At 42.0% G+C, this 17,172-nt stretch overlaps 1 protein-coding gene across 13 annotated transcripts in view; it reads right to left on the bottom strand.

The window, feature by feature from the left end:
- The window catches only part of CARF (calcium responsive transcription factor), a 69,712-nt gene that overhangs the window by 4,876 nt on the left and 47,664 nt on the right, over positions 1-17,172 (bottom strand). For 9 of the 13 annotated variants that reach the window (XR_008312605.1, XR_008312604.1, XR_008312612.1 and 6 more), the window contains 2 exons: positions 12,417-12,579; positions 11,085-11,160 (listed from right to left, as the gene is read on the bottom strand). Coding sequence is in view for 3 of the 13 variants with exons in the window: in XM_053280826.1 (XP_053136801.1) it covers positions 11,085-11,160; positions 12,417-12,579 (239 nt within the window). In the remaining 10 variants the exon portion in view is untranslated. Of the gene's footprint in view, positions 1-8,560; positions 8,624-11,084; positions 11,161-12,416; positions 12,580-17,172 lie in introns of those variants that run through there. The other 4 variants (XM_053280808.1, XM_053280819.1, XR_008312613.1 and 1 more) reach the window with 3 other exon arrangements.

Below are 17,172 nucleotides of genomic sequence, written 5' to 3'. Positions count from 1 at the left end.
CCCAATCAATCTGCAAAACAGTTCAACCACAGGGAATAATGGGGAATCAAACCATCCCATTTATTTCCCATGAGTAACATCTAGGGACACCAAAGTGGGTTGGGCAGTAGGGCATGATGGGTGACCACCCAACCCGCAAAACAATAGGGCAATTTTAAAGGAATTTTTGCTGGGTTAGTAGATCTGATCCAGAATAAATTCAAAAATTCCTTAAAAATCAGCCAATTGCCTGATTGTTTTGCAGGTTGAGTGGTAGATAGCACCCAACATGCCCTACCGCTTAACCTGCTTTGGTGTCCCTATGCACTACAAATGGGGAATAAAGGGACGGTTTGATTCTCCGTTATTCTCTACGGGCAATACAGCACGTACTGCCACACAAGAGAAACACCCACCTACCACAGTTAAAACAGCGGGGGAGGGGGAATCTCACTCCCAACACAAAACACAGTCCAAAAAAGAATCACTAGCCCAGAATCTGCCAGCCGCAGTGCCATTTGCCTGCGCTACACCATTGGCACAAGTTGCTCTCCTAAACACTGACACGCTCCATTGCAACAGTAGCAGCCTTTTGCGAGCACAGCCATAAGCTCAGCTCAACTAGAGGAACAACTTCTTCAGCCACATTTTGACTAAGTACACCTTGCAATGCAGAATGCAGACAGAGCAGACCACCAGAGCAGTGAGTGAAGTACAAGTTAGTTAGTCTGAGTCTCAAGGATAGACATGTAGCTCATCTCACAACAATCACCAAGAAAAGATTACACACACTAGAGAGAGCTGAGCTCCATGCCCATTTCTCACCACAACACCATCTCACAGACCACACCTCAACAAGTCTCAAAGAAGGCAGGCAACCAAGCCTTTGTCCATCTGAGATCCAGTAAAACAAGATAGTCATCATCAATAATAGAAGCAGTAGCAATAGCACAGCAAGCAAATCAAACAGTGATGAGAAAAAGAAAACCACACAGTTACTTGATAAGAAGCCTTCTTTCTTCTCTTCATGTCTGGGAGGGATAAGTTGGCCTCAGAACTGGCTGGGCCCTGGCTGTGCTGACATTCTGCCTGGCTGACACGTCAGGGCACCAGTCCACACTCATCATGGGCCACATGAGTGCATGTCTGCTCGTGGAAAAAGTTAAACTAAAACACAAAAAACCCAAACCTTCTGCCTGCTCCACCACAGCCTCCAACTGGTGCTGGGCCTCAGGGCACCCGTACATCGTTACCACAGGCCTGGCGGTGTACATGTCTGCATGTGTCAGCAGTACTAATGGGCAGACTGTGACACATCTGGTTTGGGGGTTGGCCAAGGATGGGGTGAACCGACAGTGGTGTTGCAGCAGGTGTGAGTGTCCATGAGAAAAATCACCTTCCACATGATAGCTCGGGATAGCCCAGCAGCGGAAGACTGGCTTTGGGGGAGACCAGCTACTCTACCAAGCCAGTATCCAAGTGCGAACAACAAGGTGTCACCATGTCCCCAGCCATGGAGAACACCCTCTTGCTCTGGGTGCTGGTTGGCAGGCAGGAGAGGAACCGTCCAGTCACAGCAGCCAAATCTGATCAGACTTGGCCAAGTGTTGACCAAAACTAGATCTGCTCCATCTCTGGGTCTGCCACCACCAGCTCCTGCAGGTACTGCAGAACAGAGTGCTCTGCAGTGCCACAGGGTTCGGTCAGCTCTCCCATACCCCTGGCAAGGTGCAAAGGCATGCCTGTATCAACCACTGGGTAGAACTGCTGGCTGTGTTGGCACTGCCAGGGACACCATGCTGCTGCTCCAGGATGTGGTGGTCATGCTGCTGCTGGGGGTGGAGTGTGCACTAGAAGTAGTTATGACCCTCCTCCATTATGACTTTCCTTCAGTTTCTTTCTAGTTAAGTTGTCAAAGGGTTTCCGTGCTTGTGAAACACTATGTTATGAAACTGAATATGACCCAGTTTTATCTGGATTGACTGTCAGTTTATTCTCCTTCCAGCCCATTAACCAGGCATATTCAATAATGAGAGTGCCATTCCCGGTTCAGATGCAAATAAGAAGCAGATCTGGATGTCATCAGCATACTGACAGAGGCACTCTTAGGACCAGGCCACAGGATCTGGCCTGGTCCTCCACTCCCTGGGAGAGCCCTCGGAACAGTCCCCACCATGAGTAGTGCTGGCAGCAGCGGCCATCTGCACAGGCCACTGCGCACCGCTGCTATCGCCACAGTGTGTGGACGGGGCCTCAGTGGGGATGGGGCAGCGCCGCTACTAGTGGCCATGCTGTGTGTGCAGAGCAGCTGCTGGGTTCAACCTCTTGGCCCAGTGGCTCTTGAGAACTGTGAGGAGCTTCCTCACAGTTTTCACAGTTCTCAAGGGCTGCTGGGCCGAGAGGTCAAGCCCAGCGGCTGCTCCTGAGTCCTGCTCTGCCCACCAACGTCACCAGGTCCACGGGGGTGGGGGAGGCCTGCTTGTCTCACCCCCCCCACACACACACACACCCTGGCCACACACGGTGCAGCTTGAATTTTTGAAGGTGCAGCAGGGCAGTGGCAGGGTGGGGTGGTGGCAGGCAGAAGGCCCCCCGGACCTTTTGGTGCCGTGGTTTGTAGCAAATCTAACTTTTTAAAAAAAACCTTTTAATTTTAACGGGGGGGGGGGGGCTCTGAAGCCCTTCAGGTCCAGGCACCAAAATTACCTAGGAGTGCCTTTGCATACTGATGGCACCCTACACCAAAACCTGGACAATATCTCCCAGTAGTTTCATACAGATAGAACTGATCCTTCTAGTACCCTGTAGGGTAGTTCCTAAGGAAAGAAACAAGCATCTCCTGGAGGCTTTACACATAGGGCTTCTACACCAAATCTGCTTCAGGAATTACCCCCAAGTCCCTTCAAGATCCTTGGACCCACTCCACACACACGTTGGGCTTTGTCTTGCAAATTCTAGCTTGAGGTATTTCCAGGTTTTTAAAATGCTGGTTTTAAGCTACTTAGGAGAGGTGAGCTGGTCTTGTGGTAGCAAGCATGACTTGTCCCCTTAGCTAAGCAGGGTCCACCCTGGTTGCATATGAATAGGAGATTAGAAGTGTGAGCACTGTAAGATATTCCCCTTAGGGAATGGAGCCACTCTGGGAAGAGCATCTAAGTTCCAAGTTCCCTCCCTGACTTCTCCAAGATAGGGCTGAGAGAGATTCCTGCCTGCAACCTTGGAGAAGCCGCTGCCAGTCTGTGAAGACAATACTGAGCTAGATAGACCAATGGTCTGACTCAGTATATGGCAGCTTCCTATGTTCCTATGTACTTTTTCTGAAAACGCTGGAGTAAATAGGGAGACACATTGATGTAGAATCATTGGCATTATAAGAAGGATACTCTCTTTACAAATGCAGATGTAGCAGTTCAGTACTCTCTCCCTCTCCCCCCACCTGCCCCACCATTGGCTACAAGGAAAACATGATAATTTGCATCAAAAGCAAACCCTAGAGCAGAGGGGAAGGGCTACTTCCCTCAATGCTGTGAGTGTACTTCGAAGTGACTTCGCTCAACATTTACCCTGTAGCAAGAAGCCATGTGCGAATAACTCCCTGGTAAGAAAGGAGCAGAACTGCTAGCCTACACAGGCAAGGGTACATCTTAGTAGAGTGTAAAAGGCTTTGAGTTCAGTTGGGGTACTCATTATTCAGGACACCTAGATTTCATCATTAGTATGTCTTCTAGTTTCTCTAGTCTGTCATTTTACATTCTTACTTAATCTTACAGGGAAATGGTGGATATCCCTGCATAGGGGTTGCACTCTACCCTCATCCCACAAAATTAGCATTGCTCTTGAAGACAGTTTGGAAACTTCAGTTGGTTCAGAACGCAGCACCAAGACTCGTTACTTGTGTTACATGCACAGAGCACGTAACACCTAGGCTTGGATTCAAAGAATCGTGGTGGTGCTCTGCACATGGAATTGAGCTTTCTGACTCCTTTACTTCCTGCATTCATTTTAATCCCTCCTACCGAAAGTTGCTCTTGAGAATCAAGAGAGCCGTCCAGATTGCTATGCAATGCAGTGGTGGAGGGGCTTCAGCCAGGAAGAGGGGAACATGACCACCTCGCGAACATGGCGTCTCAGAGAGAGGCTCCGGACTAGCTGTCCAGGGTCCTCTGCCTCTATCTGGCCCAAATTATCTCTCATCACATGATGGAGATCGGATTGCAAATGCAGGGCTTGGTCCTTTCCCCGGGGTGGGGGTGGGGAGGTTTGGGAAGATTTTCCCGGACGAACCCCTAGAATGAACCTTTCTTCTCAAGCAACTGGCTGAATAGAAGAGACAAGTAACATCAAAGCCGATGAAGAGACAACCTCACAATCAATCTATCCGCTTTTTCTTTCCTAATTAATCTCTGAGAGGATTGTAGTTGGGAGTGTGCAAGATCCTTGGTATTTTCTCACTTCGTTTTCTTGAACCTCCTACAGCCTTTCCTAGAACCAATTACGGAATGATTTACAGTGCTAAGAAGGGGGCTGGTGGAAGAGGGTGCTTGACCGATGGAGATGCCGTATGGATGTTTTTTCTACTTTTTCGTTGCAGAGCCTACAACCTACATTTTTATCAGCTCAGCTCTCAGCTAGAAGATTGTAATTCTTACTTTGAACTCTGATTTATTCACTGCTTTGGCATTCCGCTGTTAACAAGATGCCGTGATGTTCGAATCCTGCTTGGATGTTTCCCCCGCCCCTTTCTTTTTCTACTTTTCTGCTGCAGAGACTACAGTTTACTTTTTTATTAGCTTAGTTAGAAGATTGTATTTTTTACTTTGAACTTTGACTTATTTACTGCACTGGCTTTTTGGTGTTGACAATATGTTTTATGGCTGGTAACTAAACTTTCTGCTTTCCACTTCAGAACCTTTAAGAGAAGTTTTCCTATATGGGAGGAGGGTATTTTTTTAAATTTGATTTTCAGAACAATTACTTAGCAATGTAAGCCTTTGAAATCTAACACCAGAAAAATGGAAAGAATAAATTGGATTGAAACGGAGAAAGACTCTTCACCCTTTCCCATGTGTAGGTTTTTGCATGGAGTAAGTTCCGGTTTATTATGTCTTCAGCAGAACACCTTATCTCTGGGCCAGGAACTCTCTCAAAATTTCTCAAAACTCTTATGTTAACCCATTGTTGGACTTGGATCTTTCTATTGTTTTGTTTTTGATGCAGTATAAGAAATACTTTGGAATCAAATTAAATATGTCTTCCTCCCTTCTTTTTCCTTCTTCAAAAATAATGAGACTCTTGATTTCCTCTGATTTGTTTCAAGAAAAAAATGTATTAAAAAGAAAAAAGTATTGAAGTTACCAGGATGAAACTATAAGGATTTATTTTTTAAAATCCCCCCCCACACACTGTATTCCCTGTGATGCTAGTTCCAAAAATATAACAGAAGTTAGGGAAACTTGTTTAAACATTTTTACCTGTAAACATTCATATATATCATGAATGCGGCAGTACTGTTGATCTGAATATGTAACTAGTCTCTGCTAAATGAAAAATTTGCTTTCACACTCAAATACAGCATGATTGCTGCTGCTGTACTACTGATCTGAATATGTAATTAGTTTCTGCTAATTGAAGAATTGCTCTTACACTCCATGTTACTTAACTGCCTCTATCCAAAATCTTGTAAGAGGGATTTCTCTATTTTATTTTATTTAACAGTTATTTTACCCCTTTTTACTGTTTATCTTTCACTTTTTCTTTTCGGTCTTTGTACAATAGGCTTTGGATACCAGTCATGAATACATGTTAAACTGTTATGTAAGAAGGTTGTAATTTTTACTTTGAAATCTGACTTATTCACTGCACTGGCATTTCGGCGTTGACATTTTAAGGCTGGTATTCTAAATTCTTTTGTGTTTTACACCTCAGAATCTTTACGAGATGCCTTCTTTCATGGGAGGGGGTATTCCCCCCCCCCAGCAGAACACCTTATTGCCGGATCAAGAACTTTTTAAGAACTTACTTGGAATTAAATAATATGTTCTCTCCCTCCTTTCTATTTCTTTTTTAAAATAATGAGATTCTTGATATCCTTTGATTTGTTGCAGGGTAAAAATGTATTTTTAAAAAAGGAAAGAAAGAAAGAAAGAAAGAAAGAAAGAAAGAACTGAAGTAACCAGGTTGAAATCATAAGGTCTCTCCGTTATTTTCTCTCATGGTATTCCCTGTGGTGTTATTCCCAAAATATAACAGAGGTTAGGGAAATTTGTTTAAACATTTTTTTCTTGTAAACATTCATATATGTCATAATTGTCGTTGTGTTGTTGTTTTGAATATGTAATTAGTTCCTCCTAATTGAAGAAATGCTTTTATATTCCCTGTTATTTAACTGCTTTTACTACTAATCTTGTAAGAGGGAAATCATTAAACTAAAAGCTCAATTTCTCTTATGTCACAGGTAAAATTTGAAACATGATTTGATGGTATTGTATAAGACCGTGGTTAAGGAAACCTTAGCTGGGCTTCAAAATGATGAGAGAGCTTCCAGCCAGTTATTTTACCGTAATTTTACTCCTTGTTATTGTCTACTTTTTACTTTTATATTTTTGTACATTAGGTTTCGGACACCAGTCATGAATATATGATAAACTGTCATTTTACTGGCATGTCAGGGCTGAGAATTTCAATATGGATCTGCGCTATTAAGAAAAATTCACATTCAAATTTCATGTTTTTGGAGGATATTTATATACTCCTTTATATATCATTTTATATATCATATTCAAAAACTGTTCTTCCATTCTTTTATATGTTTGTCTTCTATACATATATCCTCTCACATACCAGATTTCAGTTTTACTCTGTCTTTTTTGGTTTTCAATGGGATCTTCACAGCTGAGAGCGGAAATGGGTTTTTTCTGCATTGTCTGTATTTTTATTACGTTATTATAGATTTTCTTGCTGTGTTTTTGTAGAGAGGAGAACCAAACACGAAGTTATAATAAATAAGCATGAAGATTTTGCTGCATGATTTGGCGCTGAGCTCAACACTCTGGCGGGCTGCTGTTCTGTTTCAAGGGTCCCCTCTAAGTACTTTGTTGAAGATTCATTAATCATATTTTTATACTATTATAAAAACAATATTACTTGTTGTTTTTATATTATTATTTTGGAGTTGAGAGAACTCATGCTCTTTCTGTTTAGGTACGAAACTAATAAAAGTTTTTAATGGATATAATATATTAATAATATTAATTATAAATATGTTTAATGATACTTTTGAGTCAGCAGGTACGGGAGGGGTCCCCTGTTATGGAAATGCTCTGTGCCTGAGCATTAATCTTAATCTTCATGTATATCGTTTCCTCCTTCTTTTCTGCCAGTTTTGGCTCTCCCCTCTATATCTTGGTTCACTGTTAGTCTTGTAATTTTATTGATGGTAAGACTGAGTCTTATGTTAACATTTCTTATTTTATAATTATATACATACATATATATAATTATATATAACTATTATTGTTATCTTGATATCTTGCATGTAGAGGAGGCTCTTATGCTGGACCTGTTCTTGTGTGTAATCATGTATACTCTCAGAGATGTAACCTTTTCTGTTTTATCTTATATTACTAATAAAAGCAACATAAAATCTTTTTTTTTTAAGGGGGAAAAAAAGAAAAAGGTGCTTTAGAGCCAAGCCTAATATGTAAATGTGCACTAGCTACCAAATTGTTCTGGGCTAACTTCAAGGTTGGTCTCTGAGTCATATTGGTCTCAGACCATATTACACCTATACTAAAAGAACTGCACTGGCTACCATGTACTGCTGTTGGTTATAACCTATAAAGCCCTAAACAGCTTAGGCACAAGGTATTTAAGAGAACACCTTCTTGTTATCAGCCCCGCCACCTACTGAGATAATCTGGGGAGGTCCATCCGCAATTGCCACCAGATTGTCTGGGATTTTAAAAAAATAAATATATTCTACTCTGCTGTACAGTATTGAGTAGTTACTGATTTTAATTCTTGTTGGAATTGTATACTATTTTGTGAATGTTCCTTGCTCTGGGAATTTCTAAAAATTGAAAAGCAGGTAATAAATTTATAAACAAATTTTTAAAATGCAGTATCTTGGTGATGTGGATGCATTTGTCATGAGTTCTCTTAGGGCCAAGTACATACACCCAAACTAGTGCACCAGTACATCATAAAGCACAAAGTTATGCCAACCTTGCAGTGAATTTTACCAGCACTGCAGATACTAGCACAAACATTAGGATTAGTTTGCCAGCCAGATATTTATGGAGTCATTGGGAAAGATACTATATTATTGCCATGCTGTCAAAACAGTTAGGCTCAATGGAAGTCGCAAATTCTAATAAGGTTTGCAATATATATATTTTTTAAAATGATACTTTTGAAGATGCAAATAAATGTCTTCACTAAATTCATGGTAAAAAGCAACATGGTGAATAAATATCCATATTTCAAAATAATTTCCCCTCTGGGAAAAGGGATACCACTCAAAATATTAGGCCTAAAAATTGACATCTTGTGCTCCAGCAACTGCTAACAATGAAATTCTTACCTTCCAGTTCCAGGCGTAGGGTGGTTTGTTTTTTTCAGTTCAATTGGTCCATTGCAAGAGAAGCTAAAATACAAGTTAGAACACACACACACACACAAAAGGTTCAGCTTAATGTGCAACTCTCTATAAATTCACTGGTATAAGCAATACATCATATCAAACACCAGAAGAATTAAGAGGAATTGCACATTAAGGCAAACATTTGTTTATATATTTTTCTGCGATTAAGGTTAAATACAAACGAATCCACAGATCAGGAATCCGTCAGGTAAGAATAGAAATAAATGTCACCATGGATAAATCTTTAAGCATAACAAACTTGGCAGTGTCCCTTTTAATATGTGTAGTGGTTACCAAAAACAGCTGACAGATCTCTGGTTCTCTCTCCATAATGTGCCATGATGCCCCCAAATAGTATGTTTTTCTGTACCTATCACGAGCTGCTGCTGGCAGGGGCAGAGAAATGCAGGACATTGTATGCATGATAGAAAGGGGAATTATACATGTGGTGGCCATTCTTAGCAGCAAGCACACACAACTTGCTTGGCCCTTTGAGCAGAGAAACTCGAGGAGAGTTAGGGAAAAATGCTATTGATTTTACAATTATGGCCACATATACTAGTATACTAATATACTAAGAAGGCCAGCATGGTGTAGTGGTTAGAGTGCTGGACTAGGACCGGGGAGACCCGAGTTCAAATCCTCATTCAGCCACGAAACTAGCTGGATGACTCTGGGCTAGTCACTTATCTCTCAGCCTAACCTACTTCACAGGGTTGTTGTGAAAGAAAAATTCAAGTATGTAGTACACCGCTCTGGGCTCCTTGGAGGAAGAGCGGGATATAAATGTAATCATAATATCAAAACGATGTGCAGTTCAAGAATGAATTGTTAACGATGTGGTACAAATGTGTATACTGCATATGTTATGCTGTGCTCAGGGGTTTAATAATCTACATGGAGACCACTTTGAGAACGACTATATCCAGTCTTTTTTACCCTCCAAGAGCTCCTTGCACAAGTGTTCATTCATGAAGACAAGATACCACTTTCTCTCATCTCTATCACAGCCCCGCAGTGCCCTACAACTATGCCTTCTAGTTTCCCAGGCCTTGAATCCACCCCACTGCACTCTGCCACCAGAACCCTGATCTATTCCACTGCAACCTTCCCACTATCTCGACCTAGCATTAGGCACTCCATTCCTACATCAGTGCCACTGTGTTCTCTTGAGTTACCTCCCTTCTCCTTACTGGCAGTAATGATGGGATATTCCATGTGCTTTTCTGGGAACAGCTGGGTTGATTTAAAGTAGCCCTGGCTTTAATCCTTCATAGCCAAAGAGCAAGATACTCTATGAAATACAAGCCCAAGACAGATATCTAGAAAACATCCCAGGATGCAGAACACCATACCCAAAAAATGATCTCTGAACAAACTTAGGATTTAATACACCACATGATACTTTGCTGCAACAGACTGACATAACGATCCCTCTGAAAGTTGTTTCTTTAAATCTGTTGACTATTCCATGAAGTTAATTAACACTGGCACTTATGGCATGGAAGCCCAAACAAGAAAATATGCCTTATCAAAATGAACTGATCCTAAGTCTGTCAGAGACAAATGTTGACTTGGCTATTTACATTCCTCCCACCCTTTATTTATGTGAACATATATTTGCCTACGGAGGATAAAACTTCATGCATCTGATGAAGTGGACTGCAGTCTATGAAAGTTTATGCTACAATAGTCATGCCACAAATTTATTGTGCTAATTTTTTTAGAAGTAAGCCTCACTAGCCACCACAAGTGGGGGGAAAGACAAGTGCGGGGGAAGTCAAAATGACCTTGTTTTCAAAATCAAATCTGAAAAGAGACCAATCCTTGCATAACCAAAATTACTTTATCAGTTCAGCATGATAACACTATCACCCAATCCAAAGCTCTGTGAAAGTTTTACAGTGAAGGCAAAACTCACACACGGAATTCATGTCAGTGTTGGAAACAGTGCTACACAGGTGGAGAAGATGTCCATGTGGTGCTCCCTCTGATATGGGAATAATGAGAAGACCCTTTATATATCTTGTGTACATAGGAAATCCCTACACTGTAGCTTAATTATATTTTTAGGAGTTTTGCTGAATCTTCTTCTTCAAATATATTTCCTTCAAAACACTTTACTAAGCTGTTCTCCACCCAAACAGCAATTTCTTCCAATATGCTCATCACTTTCGAAGAAAGGGTACTGACATTCCTACACAAATAATTACGCAAAGGACAGCCTTTACAGGCATTCATGAGGGCTATTAAGCATACAAACTGTAAAAACAAAACAAAACAAAAGAGAACACCAATCCCAAACCAACAAATATGTGTTTGACAAAGGAGTGGCAATAAACTGTCCACTCTGAAACTGCCACTGAAATTAGCAATGGTAATACCTATAAAGGTCATATTGGAACAAAAACTCTATGATTAACTCAGCAAAAAGTAATCTTAGTTGTATTTCGTTTCCTCCTACCCTCAGTAGGTGGTGATGCAAATGTAACTGTCACTGTTTCAGTAAGAACATTTCCACTGTCTGTAGTCCACTGCAGCTGAAACAGGAAAAAAGAGTAGTTTTCAGAAGTCAGAACAAAGACTGCTATGAAGCAAAACCACAGTGACCCATTCAGACATTATGTAGAACCATGGTTTAGTTTTGGTTCACACGTCTCAGGCTTGTGAGCCCCATTTCCCCTATGTATAGTTCTGTAACTACTGTCCTACTGATCACAGTGCCCTCCCTTTTAATTTCAGGAATTCACTAAACACAAAGGATGAAACACCATTATCAGATTTGGAAATACTTGCATCACATTTGGGGTCAATTGGTTTTCCTGCACAAGCAATTTTTTTTAATAAAACATGACAGAAAAATTCATTTCCTGATTTTCACTAGGTTAGAATAGGGAATTGCAAAAGGAATAATTGAATTTTAAAGTTGGAAGGAATTCTGGTGGTCATCTAAACAGCTGTCTGCTCAAAGCAGGAAACTGCTCCAGCATACTTAACAACAGATGACTGTTTGAAAACCTCTAGCAAAGGAGAGCCCACAACTTATACAATGCAAACTGTCCCACTGTTGAACAGTTCTTACATTCCTCCTAATGTCTACCCTAAATCTCTGTCCTTGTAATCAGTGTTCCCTCTAACAGGGACTCCCAGATGTTGTTGACTACAACTCCCAGAATCCCCAACTGCAATGGCTTTTTCTTGGAGATTATGGGAGTTGTAGTCAACAACATCTGGGAATCCCTGTTAGAGGGAACGCTGCTTGTAATGAGTGCAAATCTCAGTACTAGAATTATCATTCAGTTTTTCTAGTAATAGATAGATTAAAGGTTTTGTGGCTCTCTTACCTGTTTTGTTGTGTGGACCAATACAGACCTAACATTTTTCTCCCCTTAACTGCAGCAGTTATGACAGGGAACTGTGGGCCTATGTGCTCCATTCCCACAACTACTCCCTTCCCATACACAGATTCCACTAGCCTTACCTGTGATTTGTCTTATCATAGCATTACGTTTCCTAACCTAGAAACAGCATTTGCATGCAATCCTGGGAACCATTCCCTATCCCTTAACTATGGTTAAGAGATAGAAAGAATTACATCTACATCAGAGTCAGAGTCAAACTAGAGACTATGTTAAGCATGTGCTTAATGCTGATGTACTTGTGTCCCCTGAACAACTAGTGTGTGTGCAAACATATGATGTTTTAAATGAATCAAGAACAAGTAGTGAAGACTGACAGAATAACTACAGAACTCAATTCAAAGAGGGAGATAGGAAAAAGAAAAGTCAAATATTACCATGGCAGGAATGGTTTCTGTGTTATACACCATCTTCCCATTTCTTAGCGTCTTTTGTACTTCATGAATGTGGTTCTTGATATCATTAACAGTAGGAAAGAATGACAAATTATGTCTCTCTGGTACTTCATCAGGTTTGAACAATTCTCGCTCTACAAACTTTCTGTTGAGTATTACATTGTGGGAGCAGGGAAGAGATAACAAAGGTTACACACCATACATGTAATAACAAATTTATCTTTCTTGTCCCTATCTCCCCATCAGCTGTATATACCAAGTGTATGATTCTATTAACAGGCCAACATATCCAGTCAGCCACATGTACTTATTATGTCATGGTACATATTTTAACTCAGGGTATTCTGTAAATTTTACTGGGCCACTTCAGTAAAGGACATTTCCATATACTGTAATTTGGGGTAGAAACACCATGGTGCGTGCATTTTAAAAAGTTGTTTTTCACCACCTGCAGTGTTTATGCCGATGTGGTGTTTACATGCGCATTCAGGGGGAAGCCAAAAAAGTGCTTCTACCGGTGCAGTGTTTACATGCGATTTCCAGGAGGGATTTTGTGTGGCGATTTCATGTGGGGAAAAGTTGCCCAAATGGCATAAGAGCTACACTGCTAGTTTCAAGCTGACAGCTGTGTTAAGAGCAAAACAGATTGGAAACAGAGCTGCAGCCCATGAATTTGAAGTGGATGAACACTGCATTTGTAGGTGAAAAAGGAGAAAAAGACAACCTGACTCCCCTCAGATTTAGGAGTCGAGAAGGCAACTGGCTGAGTTTTGATTTTGTGTAATAGCCTCATAAGTAGGAAATACTGCTGCCTCTTTTATTTCTAATTATTTTAGTAGTATTTTTAGTATGCTGAGGACTTTTTAAAATTTATCTGGTGTTATTGTTTGCAATAGAAGTTTGATTGGCCTCTCTTTTACATTTGTTTTAATTTCATGCTGGTCGTTAACCAAAATAAAGAGATTGATTGATTGACTGACAACCTGACAAGCATGACGAAATCGAAACGTGCAAGGAGAAGTGGTGTTGCAGCCTGGCCTGATTTGGAGAATAAGCTTGAGGAGTGGATTAAAGAGCAGAGAGAAAAGGGACTGCCAGTCTCTACTGTGAAAATCTGCCTAAAAGCAAAATTAATGGCACAACAAATGGGAATAACTGACTTTAAAGGTAGCTCGTGTTGGTGCTATAGATTTATGAGGCAAAATAATGTATCTAATAATAATCTTTATTACGGTCGTTGACCAGCACAAGTTATAAAACAGTAATACTATACAGTAAATGCAATATAAGGAAAGTGTTGCAGTATTACGGAGATTAAAATTGATGTAGCATTAAGACTGAGGGGGCGGGAATCTAAAAATACAAAATTTTAAAACATGATATAAAACACAAACAGAATAGATAAAATGCATGTAAGCTAAAAAGGACTCAGCCAAACACTTTGTTTCAGTCAAAAAGCAGTATAAAATCAGAACAAATTTAAAAGAAGGGATAATCAGCATTCTATGGGGTCCTGCTCAGCACAGAGTCACTGAAAATGCTAGTAAAATACTAGTGAGATAGATTAAAATAAAAGGGCAGCTTATTCCTGCTTATTGAACAGTTACAACTCCAAACACAGCTCAGCTCCCAATCTGGGAGGAGATATACAATTCAGGGGCTCTATAAAGTGTTAGCATTGAATTAGCTACTTTAAAGCTGGCAATAACTTTCCCCACATGCCCAGCTACAACTAGCCGAGATATGAGTACAAATTGCTCTGGCATTGTGTCGTTTATTTGTCCATTTTTAGGCTCTTCCGAAAGCGAAGGGCTGCACTGCAAAATCTGGCTACCTGTCTAGTGGAAAAGGAATTACTTCCTTCCAGGAGCCTGGCAGTCATCTGAGGTAGATCGAGACCTGGGAATTTGACTGTCAGAGGGTGAATGAAATCCCGGCGCAGGTCTCTGTGGAGCAGGCATTCCAATAGTACATGGGTAACTGTTTCAACTTGACCCTCGCCGCATGGGCAAAGCCTCTCCCCATAGGGGATCCCTCTGTATCGTCCCTCTAAAAGGGCTGAAGGCAAGGCATTACATCTTGCCAAGGTGAAAGCTTTTCTAAGAGGGGGCACCTCCAGGGCAGTAAGATAGGGTGCTGGGGCCAAGCAATACCTAACTGATTCTTGGCACTGAAAATCAGGTACCCTTGCCATGTCTGTCTGTCTCTCAATATCCTCAATTCTCTGTTTGATGGACTTCCTAGCTGTCTCCAAACTTTGCGTGAGCAGGGCGGACTGATCGAGGCCCAAAGAAGTCATCTTTTGGTTCAGTGAACGCTTCCAAGTCGACTGGTATGAGTCCGCTAAGACTAGGCGGCTCAGCCCTATCTCTGAGGAATGGACTCTCAGCCAATAAAACAGCGCCATTTGCCAACATCTGGCCTCAACTCTAACGAGGCCCGCCTCCAGTCTGAGCCTCACATTGGAGGTGCATTTAGGGGTTTGAAATAATGCTCTCAGAAACTTGGACTGCACCACTTCTAAGGGGAACAGATCTGTATAGGGACCCAGTTGGGCACCGTATAATAACTGTGCCAATGGTTTCGCCTGAAAAAGTTTGATGGCCGCAGGGATAAGATGCCCACCCCTGGATCTATAGAACTGCAGAATAGCTCGGGCGCTGTTTTGAGCGGCCTGGGCCACGTGCAAGGCATGGGCTCGTCTTGAGCCAGATGAGTGAACAGCTACCCCCAAATATACAAAGTTTTGGACCTGCTCTATCCTTTGTCCATCAATTTTCCAGACCCGTCTCTTGGGTCTCCTAGCAAAGGAGAGCACCTTTGTTTTCTGGTAGTTGATACTCAGCCGTTCAGTCTTACAGTAGACTGCCAGTGCCCCTAAGGCCCTCCTAAGCCCAACTGGGGTTCTAGCCAAAATGGCCGCATCAACTGCATACAGTAGCACTGAGATACTTCTTCCAGCTAGCTTCGGAGGATGGAATTCACAACTATCTAGCTGGGTCACCATATCATTGATGTATAAATTAAACAGCAGGGGCGCCAGCACGCATCCTTGCCGGACCCCCTTTCCAATTGGAATAGCTCTAGTTAATCCTCCTTGCGGGTTGTACCTAATCCTCATGCTTGGTGATGCGTGTAAAGCTCTAATTAGGGCTAAGAGTCGCCGATCAATAGAGGAAACTCTCAGTTTATCCCAGAGCCTGTCCCGAGGGATTGAATCAAAAGCGAACCTAAGATCGACAAAGGCAACATGCAAGGACTGAGCGTATTTCTGTGCTAGATGATGCAGAACAAAACAATGGTCTACAGTAGACCTCCCTTCTCTGAACCCCGCTTGCTCATCTGCGAGAATGTTGTCCTGAGCCATCCAGTCCCTCAGCTTCCCATAGAGATGTTTAGCATAAAGCTTACTAACTGTACTCAGAAGACTAATTGGCCGATAGTTGCCTGGGTTGCTTCTGCACCCCTTCTTGTAGATTGGTACAATGATGGCCAGGCCCCAGTCTTTCGGTATACACCCTGAGCTATCAATAGCAGTAAACAACGATGCAAGCACCGGCGCCCACCAGTCTATATTAGACAAGAACAGCTCTGGCGGGACCAAGTCCGCTCCAGGGGCCTTGCCAGGCTTCAATTGATGTATTAAGTCAGAGACTTCTGCTATAGAAACGGGCGGCCAGTCTGGTAGTGGCTCCTCATTGAAAATGAAGGGGCCTGAAAGGGTCCCTTCCTCCCAGAACAGTTTTCGAAAATGCCTCTCCCAGAGCTCTGGATGTATGTGAGCATCAGGCGTTAGATGTCTTCCGAGGGGAATCCCTGCCACAGCTCGCCAGAAAAGGGGCTGCTGTCTTGATTGAATTGAGTGCAATAACAGATCCCAGGAAGATTTCATATAGATTCGCTTTTTCTGTTTAATCAGCTGTTTATATTGCTTTTTCTGGAGCAATAGTTCTTGGGCTGATGTTGCAATAGGATCTAGCTTATAGGATTGGTATCTTTTTAAAAGATGGTGTCTGCACTCCACGCACTCTTGGTCAAACCATGGTTTAGAAGGTCTCCATTGACCTTTGGGGGATTCGCGCTGTTTATAAATGAGATGTTTCTGCAGTTCCAAGGTAATGGAGTTATAAACTTGTATAGTTTGAACCGGGTCCAAGGGATCAAGCATATCTTGGCTCAACTTCTGTAAATGTTGCGACTGAAGAAGAGTGGAGATTGTCTGAGCCAAAGACTGAGACCATCTGGTACGACAGCAGTTTTCCTTTATCTTCATAGCAGGGACTGACTCCAGCTGTTTGAGGCCCGGCAGGTTTTGCAGGAGCAGAGTAACTGGATGGTGATCACTTTCCACTTGTGGGACCACCTCCAGACTAGGGGAGTACTGGGCCAGGCACCTCAAGATAATAAAATAGTCTATGGCACTCGCTCTCCTCCCTGCCCATGTATCTGTGTGCACCAAAACAACAATGGGACAGCAGCTGCTGAAGGACTGGTGGGGGGAGGGGGAATCAGTGTTTTTAAATTTTGTTGCAAATGCTATTGAGCGGGGGAAGACTGTGGAATCACAAATAATAAATATGAATGAAGTTCCACAAACCTTTGACTGTCCCCTGAAAAGCACTGTGAATGAAAAAGGAGAAAAAACAGTTTCCATAGTGACAACTGGAAATGAGAAGACATATTTCACTTGCATATTACCATGCTTTATAGGAAGGCTGCTTGTGGCGGCGGACCCACC

Source organism: Hemicordylus capensis, chromosome 1 (assembly GCF_027244095.1).
Source record: "Hemicordylus capensis ecotype Gifberg chromosome 1, rHemCap1.1.pri, whole genome shotgun sequence".
Taxonomy (NCBI): Eukaryota; Metazoa; Chordata; class Lepidosauria; order Squamata; family Cordylidae; genus Hemicordylus; species Hemicordylus capensis.
This window is presented reverse-complemented; position numbering and strand designations above follow the sequence as displayed.